Here is a 14,472-nt window from a genome sequence, read left to right as displayed (position 1 = left end):
GGCTGACCATCCTCGGATGCCTTCACTTGCATGCTATCACTGTTTGAGAATTCAAATTAATTTTATGTGCCTGTTCATTATATCCAGGAATGTAACACACTAGCTTAAGTGATTAAATGCTCCTGATTTACAAATGAAGGGCCAAGGGACGGCCCTGCCTCCCTACTTACCAATATTGAGCCTTGGATGGGACAGGTGGGTTGGGAGAGGGAACATCTGGGCTCATGTTCTTGTGGGGGAGGTTACCACTTGAGAGGTGGGTGAAGGGGAGGAGTCTTCGAGCCACGTATGACCCTTTACTGAGAATTGGTGGTGGTGGTGGTGGGGTGAAGGGGGGGTGTCTTCAGGTCACAGAGGGCCCTTTATTGCTACTTGAGAGGTACAACGGAGGAATCTGTGGTCCACAGAAGTCCCTTAATTGCCAATAAGGAAGCAGTGTGGGGAAGGGGCTTTTCATGCCATAGAGGGCCCTTTATTTCCACTTGGAGAGAGAGTATGTGTGTGGGGGGGTGCCCTTTATTACAGAGAGTATGTGTGTGTGTGTGGGGAGGGGGAGCCCTTTATTACACCTCAGGGTGATGTAGAGGGTCTTCAGGTCATAGAGGGCCAGTTCTTCATTACTTTCTAAGGAGGACGGGGGATGTCAAAACCCTCATTGGGACTGATTACCATGGTCAGTAATGCACACATGTTGCTGGCCGTGGTAAACCACACTGTTAAAACTCAATAACATAAAGGCTTTCCATCCTTTCGAACAGCAGTTCTCAACCGGTGTGTCGCCAAGCACATGCAGGTATGTTGCCACACTTCCTGGGCTCCTGCTAGCTCAGCTGCTCATTTCTCCCTCTCCTCCACTCTGAATCACACTCTTCCTCTGCCTGGGCTTGAAATACTGATAGCCTGGGCGGATCGCAGCCAAACTACTGACAGAAACCATTTGGGGCAGTGGCACTAGAGGCAATGGCCTCTCCTTCTTCCTGTCCCCATGGCCCAGAAGAGGAAAAAGAAGAAATCATGCCATTCTAACAAGTAGAAGCACCATTGGCCTGAGTAGGGGGAAGAGCCACACGGCCCGGAGCAAGAAGAGGAACAGTATCAGCGCCCGTGGCCAATGGCACTCTTCTTATCTTGAGGCTATGGGGGTTGGAGGAGGTGGAGGTTGCTGCTGCCACCACTTGTTCTTTGGTGCAGGGGTGGTGAGGGGTAGTGTGAGAGAGATTGCGAGGGAGCAGATCCTGTGTGTGTGTGTGTGAGAGACAGCATGTGTGTGATTGAGACCCTGCGTGTGTGAGAGATAGAAAGAGCATGTGTGTAAGTGTGTGAGATCCTGCGTATGCAAGTGAGAGAGAGAACCTATGTGTAACAGAGAGAGAATGTGTGCAAGAGTGTGATTGAGAGTCTGTATGTGTAAGTGAGAAAAAGAGGTAACGAGCATGTGTTTAAGTGTGTAAGAGACATTATGTGTGTGGGTGTTAAGAACCTGTGTGTGAGAAACAGCATGTGTTTGTGATTGAGAGCGTGTGTGTGTGTAAGTGAAAGAGAGACAGCATATGTGTGTCATTGAAGCCTTTGTGTGTGAGAAACAGCATGTGTGTGATTGAGAGCCTGTGTGTAAGTGAGAGACAACATATGTGTGTCATTGAAGCCTTTGTGTGTGAGAAAGCATTTGTGTAGAAGTGAGAGAGATTATGTGTGTGTGTATGATTGAGAGCCTGTGTGTGTAAGTGAAAGAGAGACAGCATATGGCCACATTGGCCATAGACACACTACAACTCTGGAGCCATAGTTATGTTCTTGTCATGCTGGACATAGCAGCCGCTTTTGATATGGTTGAGCATAGAATTCTCTTATATCATCTAAAGGAGGCAGGATTAGTTGGAGTCTGGTTGCAATGGTTTACATCATACCTATCAGGAAAGAAACAACAGGCCAAGAGTGGGAATTCTTTTTTTTGATTGCTATCCAATGCACACTGATATCCCACAGGGGTCGGCCTTGTCGTCAGCACTGCTTTTTTTTTTTTTTTTTGTAAAAATATTTTATTGAGTTTTCTAACAAACATACTGAATACAAACAGATCAGGAGGTACGTGATCCTTCTACACCTCCCAACTTGTACTCCATAATCATAAACATCCAAACTGTTACAAGCTTTCCCCATCCCCTCACTCCCCTACTCCCTCCCCACTTCCCTCCCCCCCCCCAGGGGCTCTGAATATTGTCCTAATAATAGAAAATTGTTCATTGTCTCCACCTCTGGATAAGTCTTGAGCCATCTGGGAATATCCACTCCCCCCAAGGGTCTGTCATTTAGTCATTGAATAGTCTACTTCTGGCTCGATGTGGAAGGGTTTGTATGTACGTTTCCCATACAGCCAGGAATCTTCTCTTGTGACGTGGTGAACTGCGGGATGATAAATACTCCATGTGCATAAGTGAGTGAAATAGGTTTCTCCAAGTCCAAAATGATGGAGGTTCGACATCTCTCCAATGCTGCAATATCGCCCGCTTCCCCATCAGCGATGCTTTTTGTAGAAGGAGACGAACACCTGGATCTCTAGTCCTCTGGGATGAGATACAACCAAATAGGAGCCACAATGGTGTCACTGGAATAGAAATAGTTAGTATGGTGGCCAGGTATTTCGCAATCTTCCTCCAAAATAGGTTAATACTGGGACATGTCCAAAAAGCATGGGTTAGGGTACCAACGACCTGTGGACAACGACCACAATAGGGAGTACCTGTAAGACGCTGACGCCATGCCATTTGAGGAGAGACATATGCTCTCCCTAAAAATTTATATTGAACTTCTCTGTAATAAGAGTTTTGCGATATCCTGGCCACCCAACCAAAACATATATGTATCACTGCTGAGGTTATGACAAACTCCCCATCCCCTGTCCATCTTGCTGCCGTCTCACATACGTCAGCACTGCTTTTTAATATCCATCTAGCTCCTATTTGTAAGCTGCTGGCTGGCCTCTATTTTTATTCATGTAAAAGTATTTATTACCTGCCCCTCCTAAAAGTTTGTGGCGGGGTACAATAAAACATACATATCATTAAAACAACATAACAGAAAACAACAGAAAATAGACTAAGAGTGGTAAACAGTAATTTAAACAAAAACAAATAAATTACAGGAAACGATATATCGGTTAAAAGGAGGGCATAGAGGTTGCTCATGTATATAGGATTAGAAGAAGGGTTTAGTAATCAGGAAAGGCAAGCTGAAATAGACGTGTTTTTAGTAATTTCTTTAAAAATTTAGGGTCTTTGGTCAGATGTATGATGTTCAACAGGGAATTCCAAAGGGTAGAGCCTTGAATAGAGAATGAGTGTTCCCTAGTTTCAGTGAGATATGTGACTTTTGGAGATGAAATATCTAACAAGCACATTAATAAGTACATTATTATTTTCTTAATTTTAATTTCTGAAAATTATGTAATCTCAGAAATAATATGTAGAAAAAAATAATGCATAATAAGAATATTGTCCTGCAATGTTTGACCACCTGGTCCTACCATTCAGGAATAAAAATAAGCTTTGGTGCAATGCCACGTTTGTCAGCTTCGGAATCAAGACATTCAGCTGGATCTATTATCTGAGATCCTAGTGCAGGGGTCGGGAACCCATGGCTCGCGAGCCAGATATGGCTCTTTTGAGGGCTGCATCTGGCTCGCAGACACGTGTCGCCATACTTCGCGGTTCCCCGCTGACCCAGCTGCTCCCCGGTCCTCCGTCGCCCGGGCTTAAAATGCTGTCAGCCCGGGTGGAACGCGGCAGGACAGCTGGAGTCAGCGGCACCGGCGTGCTCTCTTCTCCTCCCCCCCCCCCCCCCGCGGCCCGGAAGAGGAAGTGGAGAGCATCGGGTGCCTGCGCGGAAGAAGAGACCACACTAGCGTGGTCTCTTCTTCCGCGCAGGCACCCGATGCTCACCACTTCCTCTTCCGGGCCGCGGGGGGGAGGAGAAGAGAGCACGCCGACTGGAGTCATCCGGGTGCCTGCGCGGGAGTCATCGGGTGTCAGCCGGGTGCCAGCGCTGGAGTCATCAGGTGCCTGCGCGGGAAGAAGACTGCAGCGCGGCTCGGAGGAAAATGAAAATCTTCAACCGCGGCCGATGGGACTCCGCCTTCGCCTCCGCGAGGGCTGAAAATGAAGGAGGTTAGCGTTGGGAGGTGGCTGCTGCCGCCGCGAGTTCCCGGGGGGGGGGGGGAGAGAGAGAGTGAATGAGCGAGCAAGCATGTGTGTTTGAGATCCTGTGTGTGTGAGTGAGAGATTGCATGTATGTGAATGATTGAGAGCCTGTATATGTGAAAGAGAGTATGTCTGTGATTGAGATCCTGCCTGTGAGAGAGAGAGCATGAATGTAAGTTTACCATTGGGAACCTGTATGTGTAAGTTTGTAATTGAAAACCTGTTTGTTTGAAAGAGTATGTGTGTATGATTGAGATCCTTTGTGTGTGAGAGAGATCATGTGTATGTATGATTAAGAGCCTGTGTGTATAAGTAAGAGAGAGATCATGTGTGTCTGTGTCTGATTGACAGCTGGTTTAGGTGATGGAGCATGTGAGTATGTGATTGAGAGCCTGTGTTTAAATGAGAGAGAGAGACCATGTGTGTCTGTGTGTGATTGAGAGCTGATTTAGGTGAGGGAGCATGTGAGTATGTGATTGAGAGCCTGTGTGTAAATGAGAGAAAGAGAGGACATGTTTGTAAGCATGTGAATGAGAGTCTGTGTGTGAGAGAAAAAGACAGCATGTATTTATGTGATTGAAAGCCTGTGTGTGTGTAAGCGTGAAAAGATAGACAGCATGTGTGTAAATGTGTAATTAAGAGCCTATATAAGTGAGAGAGAAAAACATTTGTATATGTGAGTGACTGAGAGCATGTGTGTATAGGTGTGTCATTGAGAGCCAGTGTGAGAGAGAGCGCTGGTATGTGACTGAGAGAGGAGAAAGTTCCAAGCAAACCACCCCACCTCCTGCTAATTCAGAACAATCTCAGGACACCTGGATATCAAACGTTCCCAGGTATGCAGAGCAAAAAAATTTTTGTATCCTTATTATTTTTCATTACTGGATCTTTGTGTCTGCTATTTTGAAATATTTTGTTGGTATCTGGAAATGTTTTATATGAGTTTTTAATTATTGGATATTCCACTCATCAGCTGTTTCGAAATATGTTCTTTTTGTTAGTACAGTTTTACTGCTGATGATTTTATATTTCTTGATTTGTTTTATAAGGATGTGTGATGTTTCTTTTTTCCTTTGTTACACTGCATACAGAGACTCTGGCTTGTTGCAGTTTCCAATTCAGTTTTTGTCTGCATGCTTCTTGTTATGCGTTTTGGTCTCTTTATTCTATGTTAGGTGAGGGACAGCACGTGATTCAGGTGAGGTTTTCTGCTGGCGTGTAGTTTCTGTGTAGGACTCTATAGCAGCCTGACTTGGTCCGTTTTCCTAATAGGAGATGTATTGGTGTCTTAAGGCCTGGTGTAATATTTTCAGAGACTTATTGTACTTTAAAAGTGTGATCTTACATAAAATGCACACATTTACTTGTATTTAGTTTTAAACATATTGTATGGCTCTCATGGAATTACATTTTAAAATATGTGGCGTTTATGGCTCTCTCAGCCAAAAAGGTTCCTGACCCCTGTCCTAGTGGAACATGATAGGAAGAGGACTGTTTTACACAGAATGTATTTCTAATTTTAAATCATATTTCTGTATAGAAGATACGAGCTCATCTTTTTTAGAATTCTGATGGAGCCTGGCTCTTTGGTCAGTTCTTGCTGTAAAACTGCCTGCAAGGAAGATTTTAGTTTATCATGAAATCAGCTACCTAGATATGATAAAAGTTAACAAGCAAGTTGTAGGTGATAGACATTGGACTAAACACATTTGTGAGCAGCTTTGAAGGGTTACATATAGATCCTTCATCAAATCAGGGCAAAATGAGCCACCATACACAAAGTTAGGTTAAATATGATGACTTGAAGAAGGCTGAACTCTGTGAACTGACATGGGACTGAGGAACGGGGGGTGGTAAACGTTCCTAAATTTGAATCCGATTATGAACTACCCTTCAAATGTGTCCAATGGTGCTGTATACACCAAACATGAAATTCAAACTTTTGTTATGCAAACCTAAGAGGTATTTGATCTTTTTTTTTTTTTAATTATTATTATTTTTATAAAAGTCAACATAAACCTTTTTTTTTTTTTTTTATACTGGGGAAACCTTCTGGGATACAGATTTTGGGTATGATATTTTTAAAAAATCGCAAAATAAGATGTACAGAGTTTACCAAAGAATACGATGAACGAAAGAAAGATAAACACGTCAATAAATAAATAACGGATGGACGGTTTAATTGGAGAAAATAGCAATAATACCAACTGCTAAGAGAGAAAGATAATCTCGACCAGTAACAATAGTAATGACTTCGGCATCTTATAAGAGTCCTGATCATTTCTATTTTATTCAGCGAGCTGTTAATGTCTTTTAAAACAGCTACTTAGTGTAATAAATGCACTTTTCGACAAACCTACGTGAGGAAAACCTGCAATTTACTGTTGAACTTGAAAAGGAAGCACTGCCACGCCAATTCGCACTTGGCCTGAAAACGCTGTCTCTCTTCCAACAATGATTCCCTCCTTTAACAACTTTATTACGGAGATTGTTTGCAAAGCATAAACTATACCTTTGACCACTATAACTAATGGTTTGCTTCACAATTCAGGCATTGTCTGCTGTAACGATCTGGGCATTCTGTTAGGCTACACTTAAAGCCAGAACAAATAATTATATGTATTGCAGAGATAAAAAAAAGAAAAAAAAAAAAAGAGGGGGGGGGGGGGGGAGCTCCCTTTCCCTGAGCTGCACCTTATCAAAGGGAAGAAACTCGACTTGGATTGGACGCAGCGTGCAAGCGAGCAACCCCTACTGTATAGACAGGAACGAGCCCGTGCGGAAAGCGATCAGCGGGCAGGGGTGCTGCCTCCTCCTCCTCCTGCCCCGATCTCACATTACGGTACGGCTCGGACTTCCGGTGGAAGGGAGATTGTTGATTGCACTGGCGCCGCCCCCCGCCCCCCTCTCCTGGAAGAGATCACTGGTCACAGGTTGTTGATTGACGCCCCGGGCAGTTGGGCCGAAAGAGTTGCTCGCCCGGGGGGGAGGTGGACGGCTTTCCCGCGTGCCCCTCCCAGAGCGCCAATCAGAGGGAGCCGGGGCCCCGCCCCCCTGGCCGCCCGGCTCCTCCCCCTGGCAATAGAAACCCATTGAAGGTATAACCCGCGTACAGATAAATGACAGCCTGCGGCGCGGAGCCCTCTTCGGTGATTTGGGTGGAGGGGGCGGCGAGGGGGCGGGGGCGGGGGCGCTCCCTGTCTCTCTCTCTCTCTCTTCACCTGTCCAGACTCCTTCGGGTTAGGGCTGCACTTTTTTTACGGACTTGACCTCTAGCTGGGTGATCGCGATCGAGGAAGAGGTGGTCGGTGGTGGTGGTGGTGGCGGCAGGCAAAGAGGGGCGGCGGCGGCGGGGCGCACCTCGGAGCCGGAGAGCCTGCCAGCCGGGTGATGGAAGCGGGCCGAGTCATGCAGTACCAGCACCCGGGCCCGTCGGCGGCGCTGGGCGTCAGCCTGCCCGTGTATGCGCCCAGCCCGCTGCAGCCCGCGCACCCCACGCCCTTCTACATCGAGGACATCCTGGGCAGGGGGGCCGCCGGCGCCGAGCCCAGCGGGAGCGCCCCGCCGCTCCCCACGCCCACCCTGCCCTCCCCCAATTCTTCCTTCACCAGCCTGGTGTCTGCCTACAGGACTCCGATCTACGAGCCCACCCCCATCCACCCGGCTTTCACGCACCCCGCCGCCCTGGCTGCCACCTACGGAGTTGGCACCTTCCACGGGCCCCTGTACTCCTACCCCCGGCCCGTCAGCGACTACACCCATGCCCTCCTCAGGCACGACCCGCTGGGTAAGCACTGCCGGCTCCTCTCCTTCCCTCCCTCTCCCTCTCTAACGCCTGATGTTTCACCTAAGACTTATCACGAATGGGGGGATCTTTGTGCTGACTTTGTGCACGTTGGGGTTTTCTTCTCGAGCATTACTTCAACTGCGCGCCCTGTTGTAATATGTTGAGCGCCGCGCAAGTGTGATCTTCAGGGGCACTGCCAAGTTCGACTGTGCAGTTGTTGCAGGGGAGGGACGGTAGGAAAGCAATTGAAACGCCGTCTGGTCTTAGTCTGATTTACAGTAAATTAAGAAGTGCCGCAAGGCTTTATAATCTGGATAGTAACCGCAAGTGGCTGTAGATTGTACTCAAGGCTTGTTTGACTGTGTGGCTCGTTGTTCTGCCAAATAGCTCTAGCATTATTCACGACTGAAAGTGCTGGCCGGAGTGTGATATTATTGCAAAATGATTTCCTAGTAAAAGAAGGCGGCTGTAATGTTGGCTGGTCCCCCCAGAGCAGACTGCTTAGCGATGTTTCGGCACTAGTTGTGCTCTGCAGCTCAGAATGATGGAAGTGACTGCAAGGATCTTAGTTTAGGACAGTGGCTGGAGGACCTGTTGAAAGGCAGTTACTTTCTTTGCGCTGCTCTGCTCTCCGCCTGTATCGGTGATGCAGCCTTGATCTTGGGATTCAGATGGTTCAGGAGCAGTGCTGGGCTCCCCCTGCAGTGACAGTGCCCTGTTATCCAGAGGCTTGCAGGGCTGGCCTCGGGTTAAGGGCTGCACAAAAGAGAGGCCGACCTCTTTCCGTTCATACAGGAAATCTTGAGCTCTCGATAGGAGTAAATCTGGTTTCAGAAGCTGTTAAGTGTTTTCCTGGCTGACTCTTCCCCGGGAGTCGTGCATACTGCTGATTATTTTATCGACATCCTCAATACAGACAAATTCAGGAAACACTCGGCTTCTGATAGCCTGGATCCGTTTTTCTGATATTGTTCATTTCCTCTGTGTGGGATGTGACTTTATAGCTGCTAAAATAACCATTTGCTTCCTATTTTTTTAGACAGGTTTTTTTTTTTTTTGCACCAGTTCTAAAAGACTGACGCAAGCAAAATGTTGAAAAACAATACAGGCTTTCAAAGGGTTCAGACAGAAAAGCAATGAAAAACACTGTGACTCAACGACTGGTTTCAAAGAGTACAAATATTTATACTGGAACACTGAAAACTGTTCCGTTTGCGATTTTATAAGATGTTAAGTGATATCGCCCGTGGGAGAACATTGTTTTATTAATTTATTTTTTTTTACCATCCAAATGATGAGGGCGAGAGCTGTTTTGCAAGCAGATATTAAAAAACAAAATACAACTCCAACCCTACAAATAGACTCAGAGTGTATATTGCCTTAGTACACTTTAACAGATTAGGCTATAAATGATCCGATGTGTTGGAAAGAATTTGACTCCATAATAGATTAAATGTTCATGCATTTTCTATAAAACGATAAATAGGCTAGGCAAACACTGATCATCACCTGGAGACTATGGCTGTTTTCTGAGTTTTATGTTTCTAATAGTTAAAAAAAATGATTAAACTCCTCTGGCAATAATAGCAGGGCGTTACACAGCAAGTCATTGATACAGTTATAATTTAAGCAAACATTTGCTCAGAGAATGCTGCTGTAATTACGGTAGAACAGCAGAAGGAAGCTAAGCTTTCTTTGCGAGATAGACCAACAGGAAACACATTGACGGAAATGTTGCCATATCTCTTCGGGTGGCTTTAACCGGTCTTCTGTATTAGGTTGATGCAAAATCAGTGGAACCGGACGGGCAAAGATTTAAAGCCTTTTTTTCTATAGCACAACAATCCTTTGAAAGAGTTCTTATTAAAAAAAACAAACAAGAAAAAAAACCCCCAACTAATGTGCTGGTGCTGGAATTAAACTAAACATGACAAAGCGAGACAAATATCGGGCCTGATTTTCTAAGTATTTTTCCATAGACATGGAATAGGAGAAAAGCCTCAGTAAATCCGGTCCATTGTTTGATATTTGATGCCCGCTATGAATATGCGGCTATCAAATATATTATTACAGTAGCAATCTACGAAGATGGCAAGTATTTGCACCCCATTACGGTAGTTTGTTTGTGGACCTCAAAACTAATCAAGTGACTGATTATTCCAATGCTCTAGTATCTTTGCCTCTGTTTAATATTTGATATTGCGCAATAATTAAGCGTCCTCAGATTGTCTTGTGTGGCTCTCGGGCGTTGGGATTTAAGGCCATCTGAGAAGCTCACCTGGCCCAGAAAGCTTTGGAGCCTTATTTGCTGCTAACTCTGATTTACCTTGCAGGTAAGTCGCTCTTATGGAGCCCCTTCATCCAGAGACCACTGCACAAAAGGAAAGGCGGGCAAGTGCGATTCTCTAACGATCAGACTATTGAGCTAGAAAAGAAATTCGAGACGCAGAAATACCTTTCCCCGCCAGAAAGGAAACGGCTTGCTAAGATGCTGCAGCTGAGCGAAAGACAGGTATAAGAAATCAGTGCCCAGGTCCGGGGTCCTGGAGCGGGACAACCCACCCCTTTCCACTCCCGGACTAGGCTTATCTTTATTTGAGTACAATTCAGTGGCAACAGATCAAGCCATTTACACGGCCCCCAGGTCTCACGCTTTTCTGCTACTCTCCTTTTTTATTCAGGTGAAAACCTGGTTTCAGAATCGCAGAGCGAAATGGAGGCGCCTAAAGCAGGTACTGAGATATTTCGGTTTCTATAGAAAGAAATATTTTAATCAACTTAGCTTATAATGTAATCGCCCATTCCAGGTTGTATGCGAGTCATTTGAAAGGCTGTTTAACCTCTTCACCTTGATTAAAAAGGCAAATAGTCGTGCAAGAATCCAGGATGAACCTCTCAGGCAGAACTAACGTTAAAAGCGTCTAATGTAGTTCCTATATCAATTAGGCCTGGGGTTTTCACACACTGGCTATTAAAACTTTACCCTAATTGTTTTGTAAACCCATATGTTGTTTATTCAATTAGCATGGCAAAGATAAAGTAATTGTTTGCAAATAACTTAGGCAGTTGTCCTTAGAGGAATATGTATTGATTCTTTTAATTACACGATTATGATAAAGTTGGCAGGATCTACTGTCGCCGCTGGAAAGTAAACAAAATTCAGGGGTTCTTCCCCTCTAAGGAAATTAAAAACTATGTATTTTAACACGGACTAGACTTGGGAGTTCAAGACTAGTTTGGGCAAATGTTTATTTTTTTTTTTTAAAGATGCGCGCACAGAAATTAATCACTTCAGTGGAAAGTCTGCATCCTTTTTTTTTTTTTTTTAAAGTCAACAGAAAAAAAAATCATGTAAAAATGCAGTGCAGACTGATTTCCTAACTGTATTTTGAAAAGAATAAGCAGAACGTGTTTAACCCTAGAAGTTTCTGTTTCCTTTACTTTGGCACTGAACTTTCATATTACTAGAACCTTTTTATAGAAAATAATTTGACTTCAATTGACAAATGCCAAACTGTAGATGATGCTTAAAGAAGACACCTGTTCATTGGAACAAAAAGTAAGATGTAATCTCTGCTGTTTATTTCCCGTGTCAGTTTTGTAGGTAACCATGTACGGTTTTGAATTTCAATTTGATTCCTTTTCTAAAATTACTAAATTCTCCTTCCGAATGAGGTCAGAGAACACCTGACCGCTCCACACTCCTCACTTCCAGTTAGGTGTAGCAGTGGTTCATCGCCTCTTCCATTGGTAGCAGTATGAAAAATAGAATTTAGGAGTAAATCTTTGGCAACAGAAGCCTGTGTTGTTGGTTTTTTTTTTTTTTTAATATTATTTGATTAAATAATTTGCCAGGCCCTACAATGAGTGCTAATTAAACATATCCGGGCTCAGAGTTCTAATCTAAATCATTGTGATACAGCGTCGGCCCAGTTAGATAATAGAAGAACCGACAGTTAAGTCAGGATAAAATCCATTTGGCTCTACTGCTCATGACTGGAGTAAAAATACACCTAAAAACGAAGCAGGTTATTAATAGGAGCGGCGCCCAATAATTTGTAATCTTTAAACACTGTCTTGTTAGTGTTTGCCTTTGGCTCTGGATGCTGGCCATTATGTTTTGGCTAGAGCATACAGTGTCGGGGATGCTGTTCTGCTAAATACAGATCAGACAATACCTTCCAGCTTTTAGTTTGGGATGCAAATAGTTTGAAATTTTTCCATTTTGTGTTTTTGTATCTTCCCTGAGAAGCAAATCCTAAACAGAATTTGAAGATCACCTTCCTCTTTTTAAAGTGAAAAGTCACTCAAATGTCTCATTGGAACAATTTCTAAATATTTCACTGCATGGCTTTGGGTTGGGATTTTGAGTTGGAGGTGGGAGTGGAGATTTCCTTAGTGGGAATCGCTCATACTCTCTAAAATCTAAATTAAAAGTGGGGTAAAAGATTGCAATTTGCATCGGTCCCTATTTGAACTGGCAGAGGATGATCACTGCAGTAAAGACAATTCAGAACTATATCAGGGTTCGGCCGGGTTGGTTACATTTGCCTTTTGGTCCAACTTTAAGTTAAATTGAAAGGAAACCCACTCCTGGCATTTTTTTAATCAGAGTAAAAACAAGTGAGAGTGGTGTTGCACTGTTCAAAGTCTCTGACAGTTTTGAACTCCCTAAAAATACGGTTGAATAGCTTACCCTGTTTGCATGATTACTTTTATCAAATATATTAGAAGCTGAAGTTCAGGTGCCCACAAGGCTTCCTGCCCCTCCCCCTTTATGATTAGACATGATGAACCTGTTATGACTACTGTTTATGTTGCCAATAAAGAAACATTTACAAATTAAAAAAAAAAAACCAAACAAACACGCAAACCTGCATCTGGTTGACTGTAGCCTTTATTACAATTTCTAATTATAAAATGACGGTGCGGTTTGGGGCCCACACTTCAGAAAGAAAGCATAAAGGGACGTAAATGAAACCGAATTTTTGAACGCCTTATAAAGAAATATTCTCTTTTTCACTATGTAAAAAAAAAAAAAAAAGAAGAGCACTTACCCAGCCACAAAAGGGCAAAGCCTAAATATCGTTTCTCTCCATACTGGAATGTTTGCTTGATTCTTTTTTATTATATGTGCAGTGAGTTTGAAGGAAAATGTGTTCTTTGTCCAGGAAAACCCCCAGGGCAATAAAAAAGAAGACGTGGAAAATGTAGAAAATCGGTGCGATCAAAGGCAGGAGGGCTGCCTGAGCAGTGAAAAGAATAAAGACCTTTCCCCGTCTCCGGGATCCCAGGAAGACTTGGAGTCCGAAGTCTCCGATGACTCCGATCAAGAAGTGGACATTGAAGGTGACAAGGGCTATTACAACTCTGCTTCCTGATGTCTCCAGCTCACCCGCTATGGGGCTGGAAGTCAGCCGGCACTTTAACGGGACACTTTTTACTGAAGACCAAACTCTTTTGAAAATCTTGCCTCATATGTCCTATAATTTGTCAATCTGTAGTCAGATTTTTATTTTGACTAAAGTTCTGTTTTTTTTTTATTTAACTTAATGATTGTAGTATATTTGTACATTTACTAATTCGCTCAGTTGAATATATTCAAAAAGTGCGTTCTCTTGTTATATGAACTATTTTAAAGTCTTTTCCAAGGAAAGCTTCAGATATGCCATGATCTGCACCGGTATTTGACAGTTCCCTTTTATAATACATCTCTTTCCCCATAAGTTTTAGGTTTGGTTTAGGCTTGCTAGTACCTTTGAACTACAGCATGTATTTTAATGGCAATTTCATGTTATTATCACTTGGAGAAGGTTACAAATGTTTACTGAATTTTGTGCTGTAGCAAAAGAAATGTAATGAGTTTTATTATATTGGCATTGTCTAGTTTGCTGGGAGTAATTTAGTACTATATTTGGGGTTGGTTTTTTTTTTTTTTTTTACAAAAAATGTGACAATCCTTTTGAAGGAGATAGTAATCTGATAGACAGAGGGGATAAGATATTATACATGTAGATCTTATTCCATGCAGTACTACAGATATACTGTGTATATAATATACATCTAGTGGTTCCATACCATATATTGTATCTTGTACATATTTGTCCATTGTTGTAAAACAAAAAAATATATTTTATTTCTGATGCTAAACTTGTGAAATAAAATTTGGTCTCTGTAGATAAACAACTCTTATTATTCTTAATAGTTTCTGCAATGTGTACAGCGTTTGAGATCCAAAACACATAAGCTCACAACTGAGCAGTTTTCTAAATAAATGTATCACTGGATTAGAATTTATGCTTGGTGTACAACCAGAAGCTTTTCTCTTTTGCTCAATACAAGTATTTAGAAATAAAATAATGTGGAGGTATATGAAAATAACTTAGAATTAACCATCCATTACAAATTGGTTCTATGGATAATGTAACAAAATGTATGTAATTTTTGAGTGAATTAGTAAGAGGTAGCGTTTGGTTACCGTTTTAAGAA

General features: G+C 43.2%; 1 protein-coding gene across 1 annotated transcript; it reads left to right on the top strand.

The window, feature by feature from the left end:
• Positions 1–7,387: 7,387 nt before the first annotated feature.
• HHEX (hematopoietically expressed homeobox) lies at positions 7,388–14,170 on the top strand. Its single transcript, XM_029609917.1, has 4 exons — positions 7,388–7,983; positions 10,317–10,495; positions 10,665–10,715; positions 13,155–14,170. The coding sequence occupies exons 1-4, from the start codon at positions 7,587–7,589 to the stop codon at positions 13,362–13,364; spliced, it is 837 nt and encodes a 278-aa protein (XP_029465777.1). The 5' UTR covers positions 7,388–7,586; the 3' UTR covers positions 13,365–14,170.
• Positions 14,171–14,472: the final 302 nt, after the last annotated feature.

This window comes from Rhinatrema bivittatum, chromosome 7 (genome assembly GCF_901001135.1).
Source record: "Rhinatrema bivittatum chromosome 7, aRhiBiv1.1, whole genome shotgun sequence".
Classification (NCBI taxonomy): Eukaryota; Metazoa; Chordata; class Amphibia; order Gymnophiona; family Rhinatrematidae; genus Rhinatrema; species Rhinatrema bivittatum.
Note: the sequence above shows the minus strand (reverse complement) of the source record. Positions and strands in the feature narration are given on the sequence as shown.

Excerpts from the sequence above, each read along its gene's own strand:
- HHEX (XM_029609917.1), top strand. The coding sequence starts at position 7,587 with ATGGAAGCGGGCCGAGTCATGCAGTACCAGCACCCGGGCCCGTCGGCG. Across the intron at positions 7,984-10,316 it reads CCTCAGGCACGACCCGCTGG|GTAAGTCGCTCTTATGGAGC; the intron begins GTAAGCACTGCC and ends TTTACCTTGCAG. Across the intron at positions 10,496-10,664 it reads TGCAGCTGAGCGAAAGACAG|GTGAAAACCTGGTTTCAGAA; the intron begins GTATAAGAAATC and ends TTTTTTATTCAG.